This window comes from Rhipicephalus microplus, chromosome 4 (assembly GCF_043290135.1).
Source record: "Rhipicephalus microplus isolate Deutch F79 chromosome 4, USDA_Rmic, whole genome shotgun sequence".
Taxonomy (NCBI): Eukaryota; Metazoa; Arthropoda; class Arachnida; order Ixodida; family Ixodidae; genus Rhipicephalus; species Rhipicephalus microplus.
The window spans coordinates 124,684,738-124,709,499 of NC_134703.1; the positions used below are offsets into that span (position 1 = coordinate 124,684,738).

A 24,762-nucleotide genomic window follows, 5' to 3' on the forward strand; every position below is an offset into this window, starting at 1 on the left:
TTACTTACATCCAAAAAATTGTATTGCGCTTCAGTGTCCGTTGTTGTAACAGGAATAAAACAGCACAGGTGACAAAAACAAAAGAGAGTGCATTAGTGCAAGTTGTCGTATGTCCTCTTCTTTCATTGCTGCCCTGTTCCATCTATTAACTCGCTTAAAATTTTAAAACTAATCCATCGATCCACACTTTTTCGATTCATTTTTTCTGTTACTAGGCTGTCTCACTTTCTATAACGTGCATTCTCTTCTTTTGACGTCATCTTGTGCACTTTTCTGGCCTTGGCAAAATGTGAACTGCCACATACAATCTGACATTGTTGTAACCATTATGCATAGTTCTAGTTGAAGCTCTATTTTTCTTATAAAATCTACACGTTCTTGCCGCTAGAAGCTGCTCTAGGCAGCCTAACTATATTTATCAAAACAGGGACAAAGCAGGCTGTGCCAGCAGTGAACAGTGTGCTTGCAAACTAACATATTGTAATTTCATAGGTTATTGTCAAAAATTTTCCCATCTTGCCCTCTATTCATTCAGCTATACTCTCGATCTCCTGTAAACCCATATGTGCTCTGTGCTGGTTTTCTTCTGATCTGAAATAAAAGTCACATACCCAGTACAGTGTGGAAGTCCAGCGAACTCACAGCTTGCTAGATTTAGCAATGTAGCAGCAGTACAGTTAGCTTCATCATTTGTAGCTGGTAACACTCGGTGATTTGTGAATGAAGATGTGGGACGATTGTACAGTGAAGAATTTTGATGAAAATTAAAATTATAATGCTGCCATAGAAACAGAAGGTGCTAAATTTAGTAAAACACCATGCACAGCAGTGGTTGCATGGTCGAATGAAATGAAATTGTTGCCTAGCAGAACCTTTGAAGACTCAATGTCATCACATTCATTGTCATTACGTGATAACAGAATAATCTACTTCAGCAGTGTGCCGAAAACGCCTTGTGTAAACTGATACGATGCTGCTGGAGCATGTGAGTGACAGGGAAGATAAATTATTGTTGGCAGTTGCATTAAGGACAGTTATCTTTCCGGAGATGCCAAAGCAGAGAACAGTCTCTGCACTGTTGGGCTTCACTGTTGAAGAAATGTTTGTTCACTGTTGGGCTCCGAGTGTTTCTTGCATTGCGCCACTCTAATGACCCACCATGTGCCTCCTGAGTGCCTGTACTTACGGCATGCTGGCAACTTCATGCAACATGTTTTTGGTAATGTTTTCAACTGTAGTGCTACTGGCTGTGCATAATGTGTCCTGTGCTTCCATGTATCGCCAGGTGTCACCTCCCGTTCTTGTACATTGGGCTCGAGTACGGCTTGACCAACAACACCAAGCTGGCAGAGCGGTTCTTCAGCCAAGCACTGGCCATCGCACCAAACGACCCTTTTGTACTCCACGAAATGGGTGTTGTAGCCTTCCAGAATCAAGAGTATGTCGTGAACTTTTTTTTGTAACACTATGCCTTCAGTATGTCCAGAATGCGTGTTGCTTTGTTTTGAGTATCGTTCAAAAATTGCTGCACAGCTTACAAAATAGTAACATGCAAATACTGTTCCGACTTGATTATAATGTCTCTGCAGTTTCAAAGCACGACATATTTTCGTTAGCAAGAAACAAAAATGCATTGCTTTTAGTTCATTTGTAACATACAACCTTGGTGTTGCAAAGTTCATAACCATTTGTCTCGCATAGCGAGAGCACCTGTGGAGTATAGCTCATCCACAAATCTTTTACCGCGCTCCTAAACATTTGTAATTGCCCGAAAGTTAGAACCTTCGTGGTCCGACAGACCACAAAGGGCGTTGCCGGCACCGACAACCCAACATCGTCGCAGCGGTTCGCTGTCGGACGCTGCCCAACAAGGTTATTCGTTGCTTAATGATGTTTTCTCTCTACAAGTCATGCACATTTTCAATATCCATGAAGCGCTGTCTCTTGAGGAATGAGTGAGCTTAGTTCGTTCAGGTTAACTTTTTTTACACAAGGGAACAGTACTATGTTCAGCACGGAGCCTAGAGCGTACCCACTTAGGCATTGTTTGGCCGAGAAGCATAGCCACACTTTCACTGCGTGCGTTTTACGGTGGTTCTTTTAGTGAAAGCGAGGATTACTTTATTGAGGAAGAGAATTACGTGCCGCCGCCAGACAGTGATGACAGTGATTCGACTCAAGTGAGTGACGATGACGACGGCGGTGGAGCCGCCTCTGTTTTTCTGCAAAACCTGCAGTAACAACAATAGCTTGCACCCAGGAGAATAGTCTGATTGGTATCATATGCTGCTTATATATCACTAAAGAAGTGTCCTGCAGAATGCAGGAGGAAAAATAAATATCCTGCGAGTTTTTCTTCCACAGTTCGTGTTTTTTTTCACGATGCCAGAAACTGGCAAAATAGTTTCGGACTGGTAGTGCCGAAAAGTGGGTGCAAGTGTGGGACCGCAAAGGGTTAAGAAATGCCATTAAGAATAAATTGCAACCATAGTTATGCATGCCACATAAATAAAATTCCACTTCTATTTTTATCGGGGTCAATTGGTATACATTCGCTGGCTTGTTGTATCAACTCGCATGAAACAGGCAGCTATGAGTGGTGACAGCGAGACACGGACTCTACACTCTCTTCAAGTGAACTCTCGCCCTACAATAACCAATCAATTTGACGCTAGTGTCTGGTTAGAAATCAAAGCGCCTTTCACTTCGCTTTTGAATGAATACCATGGCCACTTAGCATTGAACTAAAATAAAAAGCAGCTGCTGTTGACACAAGTTTGTCATGGACATGATCAGATGAATAAAAAAATATATAAGAACTGTAGTTGCCATTTACGAAAGCCCCCCCCTTTTTTTTTGCCTTCAAAGGCGACTCTGGACAGCAGATGTGTTTCCAAGTTTTGTGCCTATCGGCCGCGAGATCGAGCAGAGTCGCCTCCTGGTGCCAACTGGCCGAAACAGTGAAGTGTGAATAGCTCCTTGCGTTGCCTGCTAGCCACGTCTTGTTTCTATGCCTGAAATGTCGTATGAAAGCATTTGGTCTTGCTCGGCTGCTAATGCATTGTTATAAGATCGGCGAGTGCAGCTTTACAGAATGCTGTTCATTGTCATCGTACCCACCATTTTCCAGAATAATTTAAGAGTGGGTGCAACTTTCTGTTTCGAGCACATCGCAAAATGCTCTTAGCTTCCTCTCAAACATGAGAACTATTGAATGGTATGTATATGCAGCGTTCTATAGCGACTCGGGTGTTAAAAAAAAAAACAGGATCTAGGTTACGCACTTGCGCACTGTTGGTAAGTGTACAACTATGGCAGTGTGGTTTATCGATCATGCGACGAGCCTCAGTTGTGTTTATCTGGCCATGGCACCACTACATAGAAATATAACTTTCACATAAACTGCGAGACTTTGGTACTTACACTGTACTTAAAACAGAGTTACCTTGCCCAACCGTGGGCTTAGATTTAGGAACGTTTCAAAGATCCCAGATGTTGAAAATTTATTCAGACAACATGCCTTATATATAACGTATAGTTTCATTGAAAATTTAATCTTTTTCACATTTTCAGTGTTTGTGGGGCATTGTTAGTGACTAACGGAAGTCAGTGGTATTATTGTCTGAAAAAACAACATGCTTGTCTTATTAACCATGCAGGCCTTTGTCGTAGCTCTGTCATGCACGTAATTCGTCGATGAAAGCTTTCTGGTGCGCTCTTATATAAGATTTCTATGTTTTTACTGGTGCAACATCATGTGCGTACACGTGGCACAACGCAATGTAGCGCAAAGCACCGTCAGCCACTAAGCTTTCCTGACTAAACTTGTCGACGGTCTCAAATTTCATGGTAAACAGAATGAGAGAAAAAAAATCATATGCTTAAGGTGCGAACAGTGGTACTAAACTAATCGCTGCATATATGCGGGCTTTCTACGATCTTTCCTTCTCTTTTTCATAGTATGCAGATGTCGAATATGTAAATAAGTATTTCAGTCACGCTACAGCAGTGCGTAGCAAGAGGAACACAAGCTAACTACGCATGTACAACACAGCAAAGGCGTGATTTAGTGCGAAAGCATGAAGGGAGTCACCCAGTGCGAGCATCCCGTTGAAAGGCAGAATGCGCTTTACTCCTGGGTAATGTTAACGTTGCATAGGTGTTGTGCATCGATTCAGATGAGAAAAGTATAAATATTAACAGTAAACCCATTTTATTCGCCGACAATCGGCTCAGACTGCATGAAACGAAGCCCCACTGAGTGTATTTGTATATGTGCCGCCGACCGCATATCCACACTTCTGCAAGACGGTGCTGCCCCCTATATCCCGATCTCGCCGCGAATAGCAGGAATCCACTCAATAGATGCATTACCAAATAGTAGCTCAAGCAGTGGTTGCGATCTTTTTTTTTTGAAGAAAAAAAAAGGGGGGGGGGGGAGCTAGAGTGGAATCATGCATTTTTTTTTAATCACTGGCTTTGATTTGAATTTTGCTGAATTCACACTGGAATAGAAAAAGAAAGACACTAGCTTTCACTATAGTATAGCAAGTTTCAAAATATCTTGTTGACCCAGTGCAGTCAAAAAATACAAAAAAGAGCTCAAAATCCATGAAGTCCACATGAAAATCCACATTACCATTTATGTGAGGAACATTTTACGCGGGCATGAAAAATCAAACTTGGACCTTAATTTTTTGTTATGATAATAAACTTACAGTAGCAATTGTGTCGACAATATGATTGTTATTGAGGAATAATTTACCTGCCTACATTAATTTAGTACTTCATTTTAATGTTCATTTAGACTCTTTTTGGAGTAGCCATGGAATGAATTAACTCAAAGGAGCTTCTTGCCTCACGAATTTACCGCCGCAATAACTTTCAGAATCCGTCCAGTACTAGTGGAGATACTAAGATTTGTCGCATGCTACAATTGCACTCTCGCTTCTCTTGACCTGACGAAAGCGCTGAAACCTAAGCAGGGGCGGCACGGGGGGAAAAAAACACATTATGTGCGCCTCATAGCCTGGAGCGATTTCTCTCTCTCTCTCTTTTTTTTGTCTCTTCAGTTTCATGATTTTTCAGGATGATTGTGCGCACACACGGGCATAAGTTGTGGCCTCCCACGGCGACTCCAGTAAGAACCGAGTATGCCATGCTCATATCAGCCTATGACTGATATTATGCCCGTGACGCAGTGATTTTTGACCCTGTAGCGTCATTTGTCGAGAAAAGAGAAATCTAGTTTAAGCTGACTTTCTGAATTAATTGTAAATTCTTGGACGGGGGTTGCTGTGCTATAATAGCTGGCACGCATGTTCTCAGGAGCCTCGACTGCGGTACCTATTAGCAGGCATTGTTGACCATGCTCAAAAAGTGTTGCAAGGCTCCTTTTAAAGAAATACCAGCAGTGCAAGATTATTTTAATCTTTCCATTTTCCTGTCTCTTGTACTGTTTGTCTATTTCAGATGTTGAGCGCAGTCGGTTGATCAATCAATATATAAGTTACTGGAAACATTGCATTATTCATTCTGGGTTACCATGAGAGCTCAAAGACGGAGGTTTGATTTGCGACCACAGTAGTCACATCTTGATGGGGTCAAAATGTAAAAATGACCGTGTTTTTCACTTTGCAATCCCAGTTGTTAGTGAACTCTAGGTGGTCAGAATGATTAGGTAGTACTCTCATTATTATATGGTAGCTTTGGCTCAGAATAAACATGTAAACCAGACCAGTTAATCATTTGTTTGTTGAAAATGTCACATTTCAGAAGCAATTTGTTTTTCCAAGAGACATTACAGCTGGCCAGCAAGGTTGGCAAATGCTTTGTCTTGTTGCGATGCTAAGCACAAACTAATTCAACTAGTAACTGTAATTAAAATACTACAGTATGGATACACTATGTTAATATCTCCTAGGGACATTTACTACAGTGCAGTCCACTTATAACGATATCGAGAAAACCTAAAAATATGATCGTTATAACCGGTGATCGTTATATCTGGACTGCCGCCAAAAAATCGTCGCCGGACGTACCTTTTGTAGCTCCAGGCTTCATTTCGCTATTTTCACCAATTAATAAATATTGTAGATAGTAGGATGTCAAAAACAAGACTTTATTTCTTACTCCGAAGAACGCATCACGGGTTCGCTGAGGAAGAGAGACTGACCGACGGCGGGGTGGGAGGAAGAAAGCACAGCCAGAGGTACACAGCCGGAATGCTAACGAGGCCCCGCCCCGATGCCGCCGCGCCGCTTTGCTTTTCGCTTTTTTTATTTTCTCTCTCTTTCCCGCTTTCGTTCGGCAAGCTACGAGTAGCTTGCCGGCTTGCCGTTGTAGAAGGCAGGGAGCCGCGGAGCGCGGCGCTTTGCTTTTCGCATTTTTTTTTTAATTCTCTCAGCCTCTTCGCGGTCGACGCGCGGCGAGGCGCAAAACGTGACACAGCTGGCGCCATCTGTAGCGCGTCGCGCCAACTCGCGATGCTCTCCTCGGCTTTTTGAACGGCCGGGACGCGCTGCCGGCGCTGTGCTGCAGTGGCGGCAGGTACTCGCCGACGCTAACTTTTCGTCTTGTCTCGGCATAGTTCGTTATAGAGGAACTTATCAATCTAAATGTTACGATTATTCTGAATGAAACATGCCGTCCACGGCAAACTTTTCATCGTTGTATCCGATATGCGGTGGATAACATATCGATATATATGGTTTTTTTCCCCATAGCCCCAATGCATAAAATGAGACTGTTAAGTCGACCCATCGTTATAACCGATATATCGTTATATGTGGTATCGTTATAAGTGGACTGCACTGTACTACACATTGGCAATCAATGCTTATTGATTCGAAGCTTCACATTGCGGATACAGCCTGTATTTCTGACATACTGTCAAGCCCTGCTGGAGGGCTGTTTACTGCAAACTGCACTTCATAAATAGGCTGTCTTATGATCATCAAACCTAATCGGGAAGTAATTTACCAAAAGCTACACTTTGTAGATAATAAAGTTCCACGATCCAAATCTTTCAGAAACACAAGACCTGCTAAGCTGATCAGTTGATTGCAGAAGTTTCCACCTGCGCTCACGAGCAGTTTGTTTGTGGGTTCACTCCGCGCAGGTACCCAGCTGCCAAGCGGCACTTCGAGAATGCCCTGAACTTGCTCCAGGCGAATGACCACGGTGTTCTTCCTGAGAAGTGGGAGCCTCTTCTGAACAACTTGGGTCACACCTACCGAAAATTGAAGTACCGCTGCTGTGTTTCTTTATTAAATTTGAACAAGGCATACCGTAATTACTCGAATCTAACGTGCACATTTTTTCCGGTTAAGCAAGTTCATAAATCGCATGCGCGTTAAAATCGAGTACGAAAAAAAAAATGAATATGATCACTCTATTGCTATCGGCATTTCCAAAATGGCCGCCTCCTACGTGCGTCGGCATGGCGCGCCGGCCATTTCTGCCTATGTGTTTCCCATGTGCGGCACTTCGTATCTGTGCTGAGGAGTTCGTCATCTTGTAGTGCATTAGCATCCACGGCATGGAAGGGCCAACTCGAAAAACTCGACGTGTGCACTACAATGCCGCTTTTAAAAGAAAAGTCATCGCGTGTGCCAAAAGAGCCGAAAATCGGGCCGCATCGCGGTCGTTCGAAATTCCCGAAACGCGCGTGCGGAACTGGTGGAAACAAAAGCAGAAGATTGTCGACAGCAAAAATTCACGCAAAGGCTTCATTGGACCACAGCAGGGTCGGTTTCCGCAAACTGAAGAGCTGCTCGGCAAGTGTGTGATTGAGCAGTGAGCGGCACAGCGGCCCGTGACGACAGAACTGCTCCAAGTGCAGGCTATGCAGTTAGCCTTAGAAAAAGGGCTAATATGGAGCCAGTTTAAAGCGAGCAGGTGCTGGCTAACTAACTTTATGAAAAGGAAAAGCTTTTCCCTCCGAAGGCGAACGGGCAAATGAAAAAAGTTTCGAGAGGAGTACGATGAAAAGCTTCACAGTTTTCAGAGGTTCGTCCTAAACTTGCGACACAACAACGGCTACCTGCTTGGGCAAATCGGGAATGCCGATCAGACGCCTTTTTACTTCGACATGCCTGGCACCACAACCGTTGAGAAGAAGGGGACGAAGCAAGTTCGGGTGCTGACATCGGGCCACGGTAAAACTAGATTGACGGCAATGCTTCGTTGCACATCAGATAGGCACAAGCTTCCCCTGTATTTCATATTTCAAAGGAAGACGCTCTCGAAAGCAGTCATTTTCCCGAATGGTGTGATGCTGCGGGCCAACGAGAAAAATGGGTACGCGTTGCAATCGATGTCTTACTTTTTTTTTTTTTTCCGTCGTAAAAACCGGGTGCGCGTTACAATCAAAGGCGCGGTAGAATCGAGTAAATACGGTACGCAAATATTCGAGCACTTCGAGTATTCGAGTGAGTATTACAGTATTCGAATTTGCCTTGACACGTGTGTAAATTATCATTTGGGCATTTCGAATATTCCAATGAGTGTTACAGTATTCGAATTTGCCTTGACACGTGTGTAAATTATCATTTGAGCACTTTGAATTTTCCAATGAGTATTACAGTATTCACATTCGTCTTGACACGTATGTAAATTATCCCAGCCGTGGCGGTGCTCGCATTTTAATGGAGATAAAATGCTGGAGGCCTGTGTACTGTGAGACGTCAGTGGACGTTAAAGAACACCAGGTGGTCAAAATTTCCTGAAGCCTTCAACTACGGCATTCCTCGTAATTGTATCATTGTTTTGGAGAGTATGACCCTCACATGTTATATTATTATTATGAATTTAAGTCATTTGAAGTTACGAAGTATTTGAAATGAATAGGCATATACAGTCAAGCCCACATATAACGGCCCCATTTAAGGGAAGACGTGGCAATCAAATTTATTTTTGTTATTTACGAAGCTAAAGGGACGAAATTCAGCATGAAGATATGATTTGTTGTGCTGATATCATAACTGAAATCGATTTTGAGCTATCTAATACAAATCTCGAGTTACAACTATTGATAGACTCTCATTGTTACCCTAACATAATTAGCTAATTAGACACAAGTTTTTCAAAATTTTGCATAAGGATATTTACAAGTGTCTATTTTGTGACGTAATGCTAATGGTTTATTTTTAATATTCAAGTAAGCTCACAAAGTTTTTCTGAAATGTCCTAGACAAATTGTCTTACAAACAGCTTTTACAAAAAGAGAATTACAAAAGTCTGTATGATGTGCACACAAATATGGGCAGTTTTACGACACTCACCAATGCCTTAGAATCCAAGTGCAGGAAACGGTATGGCAATAGCTTAATTTGTTGTGAAATGGCACAGGAATGACTGACAGCAACTGCTCAAAAAATGAAACTTGAGAAAATGGAGCTCAAGAAAATTGGAGCTAGAAGCTAATAAAACGAAACTCGGAAGAAACGTGGCATTATTTTTCATTGGAGAAATGCATCTTTGTGACTATCTTGAGCTCCAATTTGTCCTCTTTATGATGAGACCAATATGGTGGCACTTTGCCGAGGGAAAGCTGCAAATTTGCATTTTGCTATGCCCAATTTTCACACGGATTTTAACAACAGTCCACCAGTAAAATGCTTGTTTCTTACCTTTACTACTTATTTTGATCTAAAGTATCACTATGATTTAAAACATGGTCTCAGGATTACAGAAAAACATCAATTGAAAAACTGAACATCTTGACCAAATTTACAATTTCCACATACCCCCTTAAAGCAAACTTTTGCTTAAAAGGAACATTACCCGCCTGATCATGGAAATATACATTATTTCAATGGCACAAAATCACACTTACAACAAACGTCTCTGAGCGCCACCGATCGGTTACAGTGAGAGGAGTCTGTGCTTTGGCAACTTCTCGGTACACCACTTTCGACTGCCGATAAGCAACCAGCGAGGTGCCCATACATTCCAATTGTTAGACACTGACACTGCCTTCGCAGCCCTCTAGTTCTCGCTCTCCCTGACCATTCCCTGTTACGCACCCCTCCGTCCTTTGTTCCCCCCACTACTCTGAGCACCCCGCATCGCCAGACAAGACCCGTGTTTTCACACTGCCACTGACCTTTCAAAGACCAATCGACTGACTAGATACATTTCAGTTTTCTATTGCTGGTCTGAAAATAAATTTCATCGTGAAAATTAAGTTTTCATCGTGAAATAGTCTGGAAATAGTGTGGGGATGGCATTAAAATTAAGTTTATTTGTAATAGAGGAAACGGCAGAAAACATGTGACACGCACGACTGTTCAGAAACACTTCACATGCCTCTAACATGACCACATGTGGAATGACAACTGGAAAAACTAAAGCAGAAAAAAAAGCCCTATTGGCTGATCAATAATAACAAGAAGATTGACTGAAGCAAAAAAGTTGAGTCCTGTAGGGTGTTTTGATAGCTAAGAAAATGCGGGCATGGCCTCCAAAACTAGACAATTGTGCACGCTCCAAATCTTGGAGACAACAAAACTGTCCACTGAAAACCAGAGTTGACTAAGCCAGGGAAAAACTCCAGCATGGAGACTTTCAAAATAGAGGAGCATGGCTCAAAGCGAGTGATTCCGTTAGCAAAATAAAATTTCGGGCCATAACTTCGTCTGAAAAATCAGTCACAAAAATGTATTAGTGTTATATTAACCTTGACAGGACATTCATGAAGCCTGAAATACCCATCAAATCTGAATTTTCGGAGTAAAAAAAAAAATTCTTTGGTGACTGTAAGCCTTTTCCATTGATACAGAACTGCCCAATTTCTTCTGCTGTAGGTCTCCTGCATAGGCGTGCGCAGGGTACCCCTTCATAGGGGGAGCAAGGTCCCCCTTCCCTATTATGTCAACATATGGGACTGACTTTGCAACCCCCCAGTAAATTTTTTCCGAACTCAAAATACGGTTTGGAGCAGGTTCTTGGTGGTGAAGCAAAACCGGGTTCGTTGCTTCGCGAGGATGATCACCGCCATTTTCGTGACTTTTCTCTGTGGGAAGACGCCTCCACCGTTGGACGTTTTACAAATAGAACTTCATGTACAAAACTGTTTACAGTGCAGAGATGTCAGCAACAATATGACCCGCAGTGAGGTCTAAGGCAGTCGTGCCGGTGTGTAGCCGGCAAGCTCTCCTTGTAGCAAAAAGAGCCCACCTCTTTTCCCCGGGCGCTCCTTTTATCCCCCCCCCCCCCCCCCGGGCCCGTTGCCGTCGCCCTTGTCGACACCGGACAGGCATTTTTGTGGAAGGAGCAGGGTAGGCAGAGGAAACTGCAGGGCGTCGTGTCTCTGGAATGCGCCGGGCAAGCAAGGAAAGGGTTGCCACGCTGAGCTGGTGGCAAGGTTCTGTTTGGCGTTGCATATGTTGTTGCCAGACTGAGAGGGTCAATGTTGCCAGACTGCCGCCAAATTTGGTAGAGAAATTTGCCCCTGTAGTTGTGGCTTCCTCGCGAGAGTTTGGTGTCGTCCGCGGTGCATTTTGCAAGTGCATGAGCAATGCTGGCAGTTTTAATTAACGGAATGAACCGCGCCTTGCAGACGTTGGCGCGCGTTCTCTTGCTGTGTGCGCTGCTGTGCAATTAAGAGATTGCGTCTCAGAGTTAGGGAATCAACGACGCGTCGTCCGCCGTACATTTCGCGAGTGCGATAAACTTGTCCGCGAGTGTGTGTGCGACGTAATTAACGCAATGAACCGCGGGTTTTCTTGCTGTGTGCGCAGCTGTGCAATTAAGAGATCGTGTCTTAGTATTAGGGACGACAGGGAAAACTGAATAGAGTCGCAGCAGGTGGCGCGCTGCCATTCCCCCCCTTTTTTTTTCACAGCTGATCGTGTCGCGTCGACCGCGTGCCGCGTCGGGGATGCTACGCTTCCCCTAGCTATGTCAGCACAATACATATCGTTCGGACTCGTGTACATGTGACGAATAAACGTCCCAAGGCTGGCTAATTGGGGTACGTCGGATATGCTACAGCTATATACGCCTGGAAGGCTGCTTTATCGATGCAGTTAGAGCGAATTAAGCGTGACTCACGCGTACCTGTAAATGGGATCTCGCATAAGCATTCATTATTTGGAATTTTGGTCGTTTGTGCTTATTGCGGGTGGGGCCCTGCAAGCGATGGTGGCTGGTCGGCGGGGTCCCCCCCCCCTCCTAAAAAAAGGAGGGGGGGGGCAGCGCCTGCTGCGACTATATTCGGTTTTCCCCGTCGTCTTTAATACTGAGCCGCGATCTTTTAATTGCACAGCTGCACACAAAGCAAGAGAACGGGCGCCGACTTCTGTAACGTGCGGTTCATTGCGTTAATTAGGTCGTACACACACTCGCGAAAAAGTTCATCGCACTCACGAAATGCACGGCGGACGACGCGTCGTTGATTCTCTAACTCTGAGACACGATCTCTTAATTGCACAGCAGCGCACACAGCAAGAGAACGCGCCCCGACTTCTGGAACACTCGTTTTACATTCATTTTCTTAATTAAAACGGCCAACGTAGCTCACGCACTCGCAAAATGCACCACGGACGACACCCAACCCTCACGGAAAAGCCACAACTACAAGAGTAAATTTATCCACTAAATTTGGTGGCAGTCTGGCAACATCCACCCCAAAATCTGTTAACTGACTTATGCAACGCCAAACAGAACCTTGCCGAGCTGGTTTCGTTTCTAGGGAAGACGTGTTACAGTTGAGACAGCTTATAACGAACCTGAGCGTGATGTGGCATCCGTTCGCTGTATTCCGAAGTTCGTAGTAAATAAAACACAGCTTTTAAAAAAGTTGCGAGTGAAAGCACAAACTTTTTTTGTCCCATAAAGTCTGTGATGCACGTGTTTCGAAGACCAGAAACGATAAGGGCGGTCTCGAGTTCATGTAAAATGGCAGGTTGCTCGTTCGCCGAGGCCCGTGGCATAAGCTGCATGAGGCGCTGGCTCCAAAGCTTCATCGTTCTCGCAATCCGATTCGTCCAAATCGCTCTCGCCACGTACTTCATTCACAATGCCCCAATCAGTGCACGGTTCCGCAGTGTCGGCATCATCATCGGCCGTAATTAAATCATCGCAACAGATGTCCCATCCACTCTCCCAGGTCGGAGTCGACAGCGCGCTGCCACAAATCGCCGCTACAGTGGTCGTGTTCGGAAGCTTCAGGCTCGGTATCGTGCCCGGTGATCGACGAAGTCGGGCTCGCGAAAATAGTTTCGTGCACATGTAGCCGTCACTGCCGCCCACGAAATATTCACTATCTCTACAGCTGAATACCGGGACGCCCAAAGCGGCAAGTTGGCTGCCAGGTGGTCAACAGCTATGAGCAAGCGCTCCGCAACGCGGTACCTAACAGGCGGATTACGCTCAAGTGAAGTGGTCACATTTTTGAAGTTTTGTTGAGCGGCACGAAAAAGCGTGCTAGTCCTCCCGTCGGCCATCATGACCACACACACACACACACCAAGAGTGAGCAAGACGCGCACACGCGTGGAACAGCTCTGGGCGCGTTTCCTGTCGGAAAACGAAACTAATTCGAGTCAACTTGGCGGGCGTGGCGGAGCGGTGGAGATGGGCGAAGGGGTTGTGATCAAGAGAGGAGAGCAGACTTACGAGAGAAGGGCAAGGAGTTGGGATAAAGCACGGGGGAATGAAAGATTCCTTCCTCCGTGCGATAAAGAAAGGGGACGATGCGGCGGGCGGGCGACCTTGCAAACCAATACACATGGGAAGGAGGCAGGTTGGGCAGCTTGCTTGAAACTCGCACGTAGAAACTCGCACGTAGAAAAACTTGAAAAGATTGCCAGCACGCGCTGAAGTCAAAGCATGGCCGCCTCGTTCGGTGCGTGCGGCGGTGTTCGAAGAATCGGCGGCATTGATAAAAACAATCGTCTTGTTGCGCCGGTGGGTTTGCGTGGCCTCACGAACTTCGATATTTCGCGATACATTCCGCGCAAATTAACAGCCGTTTTCGCGCTTCCGCACGCGCGCGGAAGGCATGGTGAGTTGAGTGCGAAGTGAGCGAGAACAAGTCCTAAACACGAAACGAATCGCGAATTGTCAGAGTCGGTGGGGTAGCGTACATGCATGCACTAGGCGCAGACTATTGGATACAGTCGGTGGCCGATGATGTTGGCAAATGGTCTGGTCACTCCAGGCCGGTGACGCCAACAACAGTACCAGCGGTCAAAAACAGGGTACGTGGCCGACCGGAAGATCAGTGGCAGTGTGAAAACACGGGCCTCATCTGGCGATGCGGGGTGCTCAGAGTAGCGGGGGGACAAAGGACGGAGGGGTGCGTAACAAAAAGCGGTCGGGAAGAGCAGCAACTAGAGGGGCGCGGAGGCAGAATCGGCGTTTAACAATAAGAATGTATGGGCACCTCGCTGATGCCTGATCGGTGGTCGAAATTGGTTTCCCGGGAAGTTGGTAGCCCGCTGACTCCGTTCGCTGTAACTGATCAGCGGCGCTCGGAGACGTTCGTTGTAAGTGCGAATTTGTGCCATTGAACCAATGTATATTTTGACGGTCACGCGGATATTGTTCGTTTTTAGCGAAAGTTTGTTTTAAGTGGGGTCATTATATGTGGGCTCGACTGTACCAAGAAAGAAGGGGGCAAGGGATGTCACCCAGAAAGCAACCTTACAGCCCCCCCCCCCCCCCCCGTGTAGCAGTGCCCTACCCCGCTCTGTGCGCACGCTCATGGTCTCCTGAACTGAACACTGCATCATATTCAGTGTGTATAGGTCGCATACTGTGCCATGTTTGGTGCCCATGGACTTCTTTTCGATGCAATTATGCTGCAATGCGTCAACTTTCTAGTTCACTCCAACGTAGGTCAACCACCCCATAAAGGCATTGTCCTCGAGTTTAAATTTTGTAGCTAGAAACATTTTTACAGGCTTTCTCTTTGTGCAATATGTCCAGATTTTCTTTGTAGCTTTCGCTACAAAATTTGTTGGTCGCAAATTTTACTTTTCTTGATATTTCATCCACCTTGGGTGTTCTTGCAGGACTGATATGTGATGGCATAAATTCTGGATTTTGTAAATGCAGGAAGTACAACAGAGCCCTGGAGTATCACCAGCAAGCCCTGGTCCTGTCTCCGAAAAATGCCTCCACGCTTTCAGCTATCGGTTTTGTGCACAGTCTAATGCGTGACTGGGCTCATGCAGTCGACTACTTTCACAAGGTATATTATCTTGTTGACACGCCAAAAGAGGTGAAGCTGATTTCTGCATTTGCATGCAATAACACAGAATTATTGCATATATACTAGTGGTTGCTCATCATAAATGCACAATTTTTAACTGCGCACACATGAAAGAAACATGGTCACACATGCACAAGGGATGCAAAAACTAGAATTTTATTGAATATTTTCTTGCGAATAACCTGCCCCTGTGCATAACCTGCCTTCTCAGCTGCGGACTATAGAAAAATAGACACCCTTGTATTGCTATGGACGGTTTTCTACAGCTGGATTGTTTAGTAAACTAGATGGCACCATCACTGCTCCGTGGCCGTCCTTTACTGTGGCTTTCTCAATGCCGTGGCCTTTAGCAGTGCTGCTCAATGCGTCTCCATCTGCGTTGCGTTGTCTGCTTGGCGTCCCTCTAGCACCTGCGCGCACGCGAGTAAAAGCGAGCATTCGGTAGCCAGAAAGTCACCATGGCTGCGCCTGTGGATGCAATTTTTTTCTGCCTTGAATTTATCGCGTCGTCGTCCTGCGCCGTGTGGCCCGCAGGTTCGCAACTTATGCATTTATTGCCTTATACTTACGCCCTGTAGTAGTTCCCAGACCAATGTGTTCGTCGGTATTTTGCAGTATTTTCAAGATTCATTCTAAGATTATCGGCGAAAAAGCTTAGCAGGCGTAGCTAAATAAGCTAAGTGTAGCTAAAAACCCCAGCTGCTGGCTCTTACGGCCCTTGCTTATGACGACGGCCGCTTTGTTGGTCCAATGCATTGGCTGATTTGACCGGCTGGGGAAGGCCAGTTACAGTTACATGATCAGGTTTGGCAGTGCCCGTGCGCCACTACAGAAAATCGTCTCTAAATCTCCCTTTTGTGCATTACTATGGCTGTGCCATGAAGCCATCTTGCACACCAAAATTCGCATTTAATATGCATTTGGGCTTTAGCTTCAAATTAGGGCCGTCCAGCGGCTTGAGGAGGCTCTGGCGAAGCAACGGAGAAAAGGAGTCGACGACCAGTCTAACGGGCGCTGAGGTACCCGAGTAACTGTCGCCTAGTCGGAGCACAACATCCTCGAGGTCTAGGCTCTGAGATTATCAGACTCCAATAGCCGTCACCTTAAGATAGGGAACATCCACGCCCTGCGAGGTCGGGGACATCCTACACGCCGCATGTATCAATAAATGTTATTTCTCTCTCTCTTAGCTTCAAATTTCCTAGATATTCCGCAGAGGCCATATGCGAGAAAATACGGCAGTTAAACTCAGATACAGTAATACCCCACTATCTTGAAGTCGTGAAACCAGGAAAAATTTCGGTATAAATGGATTTTCGAGATAAGCAAAGTTGCGCTAATCGCCAGGAAAAATGAGCACTTTTCAGAAAAATCACCTCTACTTACCGGCTCTTCAGTGGCAGTTTCTGGTCGTTCTTCTTGGGCAGGCTCAAAAGAGAGAAAAAATACCATACAAGAGACTTTAAGCGGCTGGAGCTTACCGTACTGCCATTTTATTTAGCAGAGAAAAACTGCCTAATGCTCGTCTGCTTTGAAGTCGTACTCGAGCCTAAAAAGGCGCCCTCCAGCTGCTTGGTGCATCGCATCAGTCGATCTTTCCCACCGCTGTACTCTACCTGCTCGGTTGAGATAGACATGCTTGTGTGCAGACAGCTTTTATTTGTCAGTTTGAATGTAAATAGATGAGGCTTACTACTGTAATCTTACTACTGAAACTTACTACTGTAATCATAGAAAAAGACATTTGTTGCATGTGTTCCTAGCCAATATGCAGTAGAGACTTTGTGCAACAGAAAGGGAGCATGTGGGTAGGAATGCATTGTAGAAAAAGTTAAGACAGTTGGACTTATAACTTGTTCTCTAGAATGAATCTGTCTAATCTGTTGTCATAAATTCAAAGATCTTCAATGTGCACCAGAATTTGATACTGTACAGTTGTATACTGCCATGAAAGTAAGAGATACTTTCTATGGTTGATACTTGGAATGTCACTACAGTCGCCGACCGTTTATTCGGACGCCGAAAATTCGGACATGCCCGTTTATTCGGACATCTTCGTGGCACCGCCACTCGCCCCATTGAACCTAATGTAAACTCACGACCGAAAATTCGGACGCCCCGCTGTGCGCCGTTCGATTATTCGGACTCAGTTTGACTGACCGGATGCGTCGCCGTACGCCATGACACGCTGACAGGGACGTTAACAATACGTTTGCTAGGTTGCCAGCACTGATATGCTGCACTAGCTATGGATGGACGTCGGGCCAGTGTCAAAATGCACGCAGAAATTGCCATTGCCGATCTCAAAGGCTATGTTTGGCGACACGTTTTTTTCGGTTTTAGCCAGTCGAGCGGCCAAGCCAAGCCACTTACGGAGTCTGTTCGCTGTGGCGTTTGGCGTGGTTTGGCGTTTGTGTCAGCGTGTCAGTGGTGTCAGTCAGTTGCTTCTGCGGGTAGGCCTGGTTCGTCTTGTTCTCTGTGTTCTCGCTCTCTTGTGTGTTCCGTGGCGTGCTGAAATGGCTCCGACGCCACCCTTTGCTGCGCCGTCGGGAGTGAAGAAACGCGGCCAACGTGGGAGCTACAAGACGCTCACGATGGCGAAGAAAGCGGAGATAATTCGCCAGGTAGAAGGCGGCCGACCTCAGTCTGAAGTTGCTCGGGAATTTTCCATTTCCAAGCAAACCGTCTCGGACTACCTCAAGCAGAAGGCTAAGATCCTGGAGGCAGCTGAGAAAGCGTCTGCGGGTACGCAGAAAAATTTCCGGGACGGCAGCCACCCGCAGCTTGAAGAAGCGCTGAACATGTGGTTGAGTGCCACGGTGGCTAGGAAAATACCCGTGTCTGGCGATCTGCTGAGACAGAAAGCAGAGACGCTCGCCCTGCGCATGGGTATTACCGGCTGCAAGTTCAGTGACGGGTGGTTGCGCAACTTTAAGAAAAGGTACGACCTGGCCTTCAAGCGAATGTGTGGTGAGAGTGGTTCCGTCGACCAAACGCTCGTGACCAACTACCGCGCCGACAAGCTGTGCGCACTGCTGCGCCAGTATCCACCAGAAAACGTCTTTAATTGTGACGAGACTGGACTTTTCTATAAGATGCTGCCCGACAAGACGCTAGCTTTGTCTGGCGAACCCTGTCATGGGGGGAAGCATAGCAAGGAGCGACTGACAGTTGTTGTAGGAGGCAACATGACGGGGACGGAGAAACTTCCGCTCCTCGTGATAGGGAAATCAAAAAATCCAAGATGTTTTAAAGGCGTCAAATCACTCCCTGTGTGGTATGAAGCGAATTCGAAGGCGTGGATTACGCAAAACCTCTTCGAACAGTACCTTCGCAAGCTCGACCGCCGGTACGAACAGCAAAATCGCAAGGTGCTGATGTTCGTCGACAACTGCCGTGCCCATGGGCATATCGACAACTTGAAGGCTATGACAGTGGAGTTTTTGCCGCCTAACACGACAAGCGTGTTGCAGCCCATGGACCAGGGCGTGATCAAAAACTTGAAAGTTCATTACCGGTCGCGCCTCCTGAATCGTGTGCTGTTATGCGTCGACAATAACAAAAACTACGTCGTGGATGTTCTGACGGCCATCAGCATGTTGTCCGATGCCTGGAAGTCAGTGACTCAGGAAACGATCCACAACTGCTTCCGCCACGCAGGATTTATTACTGGGATTGAGGAGGACAGTGCCACAGGCCAGAACCCCGCGGTTGAGAGTCCGCCTACCGCAGCAGCGGACATTTTGGACGACCTTCGTGCTAGCGGGGTCGATGTGGGGGCGGGTACGTTTGAAGAGTTCGCCAACTTCGACAGTGCCGTTTTGCCTTGCGCAGAGTTGGACGATGACGAGATCGTCCGTCAGGTCTGCGAGCCGGCGCTGGCGGACAGTGGCTCCGACGATGACGCGCCGCCCGCACCACAGCCATCAAATGCGGACTTAGCGCAGGCCATATCGATGCTGTTGTCTGTCTACAGCGACGGCCAGACACTCGCAGAGGTACAGGCCGACGTGGTCGCGCGTAAGCGTGCGTGTATGCAGACGCGCATAGACAGTTTTTTCGGGCGATCGGGCCAATAAAAGTGCTTTTTTTCGAGTGCATCCGTTTTTTCGGACTCCCGATTATTCGGACTTTTCGGCGGTTCCCGTCGAGTCCGAATAAACGGTCGGCGACTGTATTAGGAGGAGTGTCTGTGTTCCAGCCTTCACTTACCATGTAGTATGTGGATGAAATGTGATTGTTAGTCATTTTCTTGTGTAAGCATGTACGTTACACTGATTGTAGGGTGGCACCACATATCTGAGCATGCACAGAAATATTTTTTTTCTCTACTCAGCGACAACTTTTCTTGAAATCATTGTGGAAGCCACGGAACCAAAATGCATGCCTGCTACCGCAAAATAGTCCTTACTTTAGTAATGATGGTCTCGTTGGCCTTGCTGAAATGAATACGAATTTATTTATTGCATGACTCTGACAGTTGTAGGAACTCATTGGTAAAATACAGTTATTGTTAACTTTGCGAGAGTGCCTTTCTTTTCTTTCCGTTTTTAAGATGGCACCTTTTCAGCACACCCATTTTCCAAAGTAAGCACGGCATCCGTGACGTAGTGGGTCAATGTGCGGCTGCAAACGCGATGTTTACTTGTCTAAAAAATATATATATATTCAAAGTATGACATTAAACTGTCCCCTGAACTATATAAATATTTTTTCCATTTGCGTTTTTTATGTGTACAATTTTCTAAGTGCGTTAACGATGCAAGCGAGCAATACCGAAGTCAGCTGTGAGCTGCCATATACCACTTGCAGAGGAACACGAATGTGCGGAAGCTTCGTCTTCATAGCCTTCACTCCAATGTCAAGATAAGCTGTCGCCGAGAATTGTTCCATTTCCGCCGTGTTGGGGTTTTACAGTTGATGCTTGGCACATGTTCTTTATTTACCGCTTTTTGTAACGTGCCTAACATTTTCATGAATTATTTAATTTTTTTTAGTTTTTACTATCCTGTCATAAACATCTTGACGTTGAGGATGGCGAAGAACCGGGCAGTGTGAATAAATTTGGAAAAGTGCAGGCCAAATAGGGTTGGCTAGTACGACGATGGGTTAAAGCTCGCATTTTGGGGAGAAGTGTTCATTCTGCATTGAGTCACTGAAATAGTTTAATATCTTTTATCGAACATCTCTTTGCACCAAACCGTAAATGTATGTGCCAATCAACAGAGTGCAAATTCACTATATGTTTCATAATCTGTGCACCCAACACAATAAAAACGGGCATTATCTTTAGGTGGCAAGTGAGAAGTGAAGAATGGTCGAGTAGAAGAGAAGCAGTTTCGTAAGAAAACATTCATTTTTCTGTTTCTTATGTTGCTTTCAGGCTCTAGGTCTGCAGAGGGACGATGCATTCTCGACCACCATGCTCTCTCAAGCAATAGAGCAGCAGATGAAGGTGCTAACGCCCGGCAAAGGTATGCAAATGAATGTGCTGGTCCTTCTTGCGTGTGTGTGTGTGTGTGTGTGTGTGCGTGTGCGTGCGCGCGTGTGTGTGTGTGTGTAGGCATGTCTGTAGGCACACACATGCAATTTAGGGAGGGGATTGAAAATGTATAGGTAAGTAAATATTGAACCACATTACAAAAGACAGGCTCCCGGAAGCATTTCTTGGGTCTCATACGAGGTGTTGTTTATTAGCTGGCAAATGTGTTTTTATTGGCAGGTTAACCTTTGAGTGCTTTAGTTATAAAACTGCCGAATGAAATAGAAATTGTTTGCACTTTCCAGCTCTAAATAGCAACATTTAAATGATTCCACTGTTAAATTATCTAAAATGCAACTTAAGTGCATAATTTTTTGCGTGTCGCAAATTCTCCATGTACCTGCAGAAGTGAGAATCTCGCCACGAAAAACGTACTTCAGGACTGCGTGATATGTCGTGTGCCATCTCTTGGGTACGTACGCGCTAAATAAACAAAATTATTGAAGATAGAACTTACACCCAGGCTAGAAACAACGAAGAAGAGAGAGCCGTTGCACACGCTTCGCGCTTGTCGCCATCAGTTGCAAAACAATTCGTTTTAACATCAAATATCTTAGACAAGACGGCGCTGGATTTTTATGGTGGGAGCTATGGTTTTCGCGAGTACTTGACAGGGGGCATCAAAGGCAGCACACTCTTCGTGACTTGCTTGCTCCAAGTTTTTCGTTGTGTCGCGAATTTGCGACACTAGGCAGTAAAGGGTTAAACTCAATTTCAGTGTGGGTGTACTCGTGCCTCTTACATCGATTTGCCTTGTACAATGAGGGGTTCAAGCGTTTAGCACTTTTAAATCTATCCCCTCAGTAGTCACTATTTTTATTGAGGAAGGATATAGTGAGTGTGCCCACATTGTGAGAGCCTCCCATTACACACTGCATGATAGTCCAGGTTTTCTGGCATTAAAAAAGCACATTTTAGGCCGAAAAAATAGGCAGGCCAAACATCCTTTTCGACCTCCAGCATTAAAAGTACAACCATGCTACTTTTTTCTAATGACATGGGATTGTACCAAGGGAGTGTTATTGTTTACAATGACAAAGGCACTAACAGTTCATACGGCACTGCAGTTGTCCTTTGTCCTTTATGGTTCACAGAGCATGGTCCCTCCATTTATTCTGTAGCTTGGCAAACCAAATGTCCATGATCGAATCAACACTATCGTAAGCGTCTTTTTTTGGCATGGTCGAGAAGGCCAGACGGGAGGGATGCCTCCTACTGGCCGAGTCGAGTCATGTAGGGCCTATTTCTCCCCTGGCCACGAACACCTTATTGGTTTAGTAGTCAGCTATCTGCTCGTTAAAGATTCATATGCTACATGAGGCTATCTGACAAAAAAGAGTTGCACACGCGCCGCCATGGCTACGAGCAGTGCAGACTAACACACCCCAGTTTCACGCACGAACATATCCAATAATGGGTACAAGGGGATGACTGCCCGGGTAGCTCGTAAGATCACCAGTAACGCAATCTGAGGTTAGCAGGTTTTGGTCCTTGCCTGCGGCAGGTTGCCTTTTTGTTACTTTATTCACATCTACATCTCACAATTACTACAATATGCCTAAAACACTACAATTAACATTCCCCATAACTTTTTTTGGCATCATTATCTGCTGCTTGTCGTTGATGTGGTGTCAAACAAAAAAAACAAGCCCTCAATATTTCCTTCCGTCATGCAAACGAAACAAAAGCCACGGGCACATCACATTTTTGTTCCTTCTTTTTTCCTTCACTCTCCTTTCTCCTGATGGATCTCTGTGGTTTCGCAGTCACCAACTCAGGCCCCGTCCGCGTGGCAGGCTATGCTAGCTGGCGTATCCCACTTCACTGCAGCCTGTGGTTATCTTGGAGTTGGTTGAACTAGAGCACTAGGTTGCAACCTGTCAAGATCTGAAGAGTCACTGTTGGCTGTAAAAGTGAATAACAGTCTCAAACTACTCCCCAAAACAAGACGCGAGGCTAAATAGTGTTCATGCTGGTACCGATTTTGAAAATGGGCATTTATAGGCTTTTGTAGGGATTTAGGCAGAAACACCTAGTAGGCATTTATCGGCTCTATAAAAACATTGCCCTTCTTAGCCTCTAACTTATGCTCATATATGATATGAGCATATATGAATCTTGCGATATGAGCGCAGGAAACGAAATAGGCATTTGCCTGGATTCCGGTCTCTGTTGATGACTCTCCAGCAAGCATGGGGCACATCTGTGCTCTGGGCTTTAAGTGTGCACCACTATGAAAAAAGTAATTATGTAGGCAGCAAGTACATATGGCATTTCCCTTGTTTTTGTTGATTTCTGATCATATTTCAAGAAACACGTTGTATAGTGCGCCTGAGTTGTGGCAGTGCGGCAACACATGGGAATCCCTTCTAGAAGTTCCCATCTATGGGCTCGGAGGAACATGATGATTGCTATAGCGCAAGCTCAGAACGACGACGAAGGGACACGAAGACGAGCGCTAACTTCCAACTGACCGGAAGGCCTCTAAACAATCGACTTAAGGAACATGCTAACAATGTCATAAACGAGAAAGATGGCTTTCTTCCACAACACTGCACTGCGTGCAACTGTGGGCCCCTTTTCGAGGACACAGTGACGCTGTATAAGCACAGAGATCATCGCGCCAGAATCATCGTCGACGCTACGTAGATGTTACGCGAACAGGCTTCATGCTTTAGCAAGCCTTTCGTATCTCTGTCCGAGAAAGAATTAAAATTCCTCAAAAGTATCGGCGCACACAAAGAGTAACTAGCTCTTATTGTTTTCTGTATTGTATCCTTAGATTTTTTTCTTGATCTTTGTCTCTTTTTTTATTTTCTTGCTTTTTTTTCTTGCTCTTCTTTGCATTGCTCATTTTTGTCACTTTGTTTATTGTCTCCTTTATATGCTTTCATTCTCTGCACAGTAAACTCAGTTGGAAGTTAACACTCGGCGTCTTGTCCCTTTGTCATCGTTCTGAACACGCGCTACAACAATTATCATGTCCTACCAACTATCCCAAACCGCCACGCCAAGTCGGATGAAGTGTGTGCACTATATGAAAGGTGGAGAGGAGCATTGCCGAAACTTGCCCTTGCATAAGCTGTCTTTGCTGCAGGTATTCTCAAAGTTTCTTTTTGTTTTCTGTTTGATGTGCAACTTCATTTTGACAGGCGTGCCCGACGTGTTGCCTGAGTACACCTCCAGTGACAGCCCACAAAGCTCTGCACTGGACATGGATGTCACGAATGCTTCATGCCAGTCTCAGGACTACGACATTGACAGCATCAACTAGAAGAAATTGTTTCCACATATGTACATAAACTTTATTCATCTGATTGTGGATGGCTTTGTTACACACTTTCTCTCTTTGATGTCCTTCAAGGAAAGTCTTGTAGGATTTTATTTGAGGACTTTTGTCCCAGTACAGCCGTCGTTCGTCACCATGCATTTTAGACACACTGCACTTGTAAAAACATTAATTTCTGGAGTATCGTTTGAGTGATATATGGGGCAGTTTTGTTTATAGAAAACACAGACTTCTTTTTTTAATGGGGGAGAGGCTTTTTAATAATGAAAATTTATACATCTTGCATTTGTGTGTGTGTATATATACATAGTATACACTTCTTTATATATATATATATATATATATATATATATATATATATATATATATATATATATAAAGAAATTTATACCTTTGGGCTCGTTTTTCCACGTTAGACACAATATTAATGAGATCTAACAGACAATAATGCCAAGAAAAGTATAGGGGAAGTTATTAGACGAAGTTGTAATGTGACTCTGAAGAAAGAAAAGTGAGTGAAAAGATAACTTGCCATGGGCAGCCCACGGCAAGTTATATATTTTATATAAATATATTAATTTTATATGATATCTATATATATTTATATGTATATATTAATTTAAAATAAATTAGGAAAATTTATTCAAACTATGTGTCAGATTATATATAGCTGTCTGGGAACTTTCATTATTCCACTTTTTCTTACGC

General features: G+C 45.1%; 1 protein-coding gene across 2 annotated transcripts in view; it reads left to right on the forward strand.

Moving 5' to 3' along the window:
• The window catches only part of Cdc16 (cell division cycle protein 16), a 53,052-nt gene extending 28,952 nt beyond the window's left edge, over window positions 1–24,100 (forward strand). For both annotated transcript variants that reach the window (XM_037423403.2, XM_075893624.1), the window contains 5 exons: window positions 1,286–1,438; window positions 7,121–7,246; window positions 15,067–15,202; window positions 20,607–20,697; window positions 23,918–24,100. In XM_037423403.2, the coding sequence (XP_037279300.2) occupies window positions 1,286–1,438; window positions 7,121–7,246; window positions 15,067–15,202; window positions 20,607–20,697; window positions 23,918–24,039 (628 nt within the window). In that variant the 3' untranslated portion in view covers window positions 24,040–24,100. The remainder of the gene's footprint in view (window positions 1–1,285; window positions 1,439–7,120; window positions 7,247–15,066; window positions 15,203–20,606; window positions 20,698–23,917) is intronic.
• The last annotated feature ends 662 nt before the right edge of the window (window positions 24,101–24,762 follow it).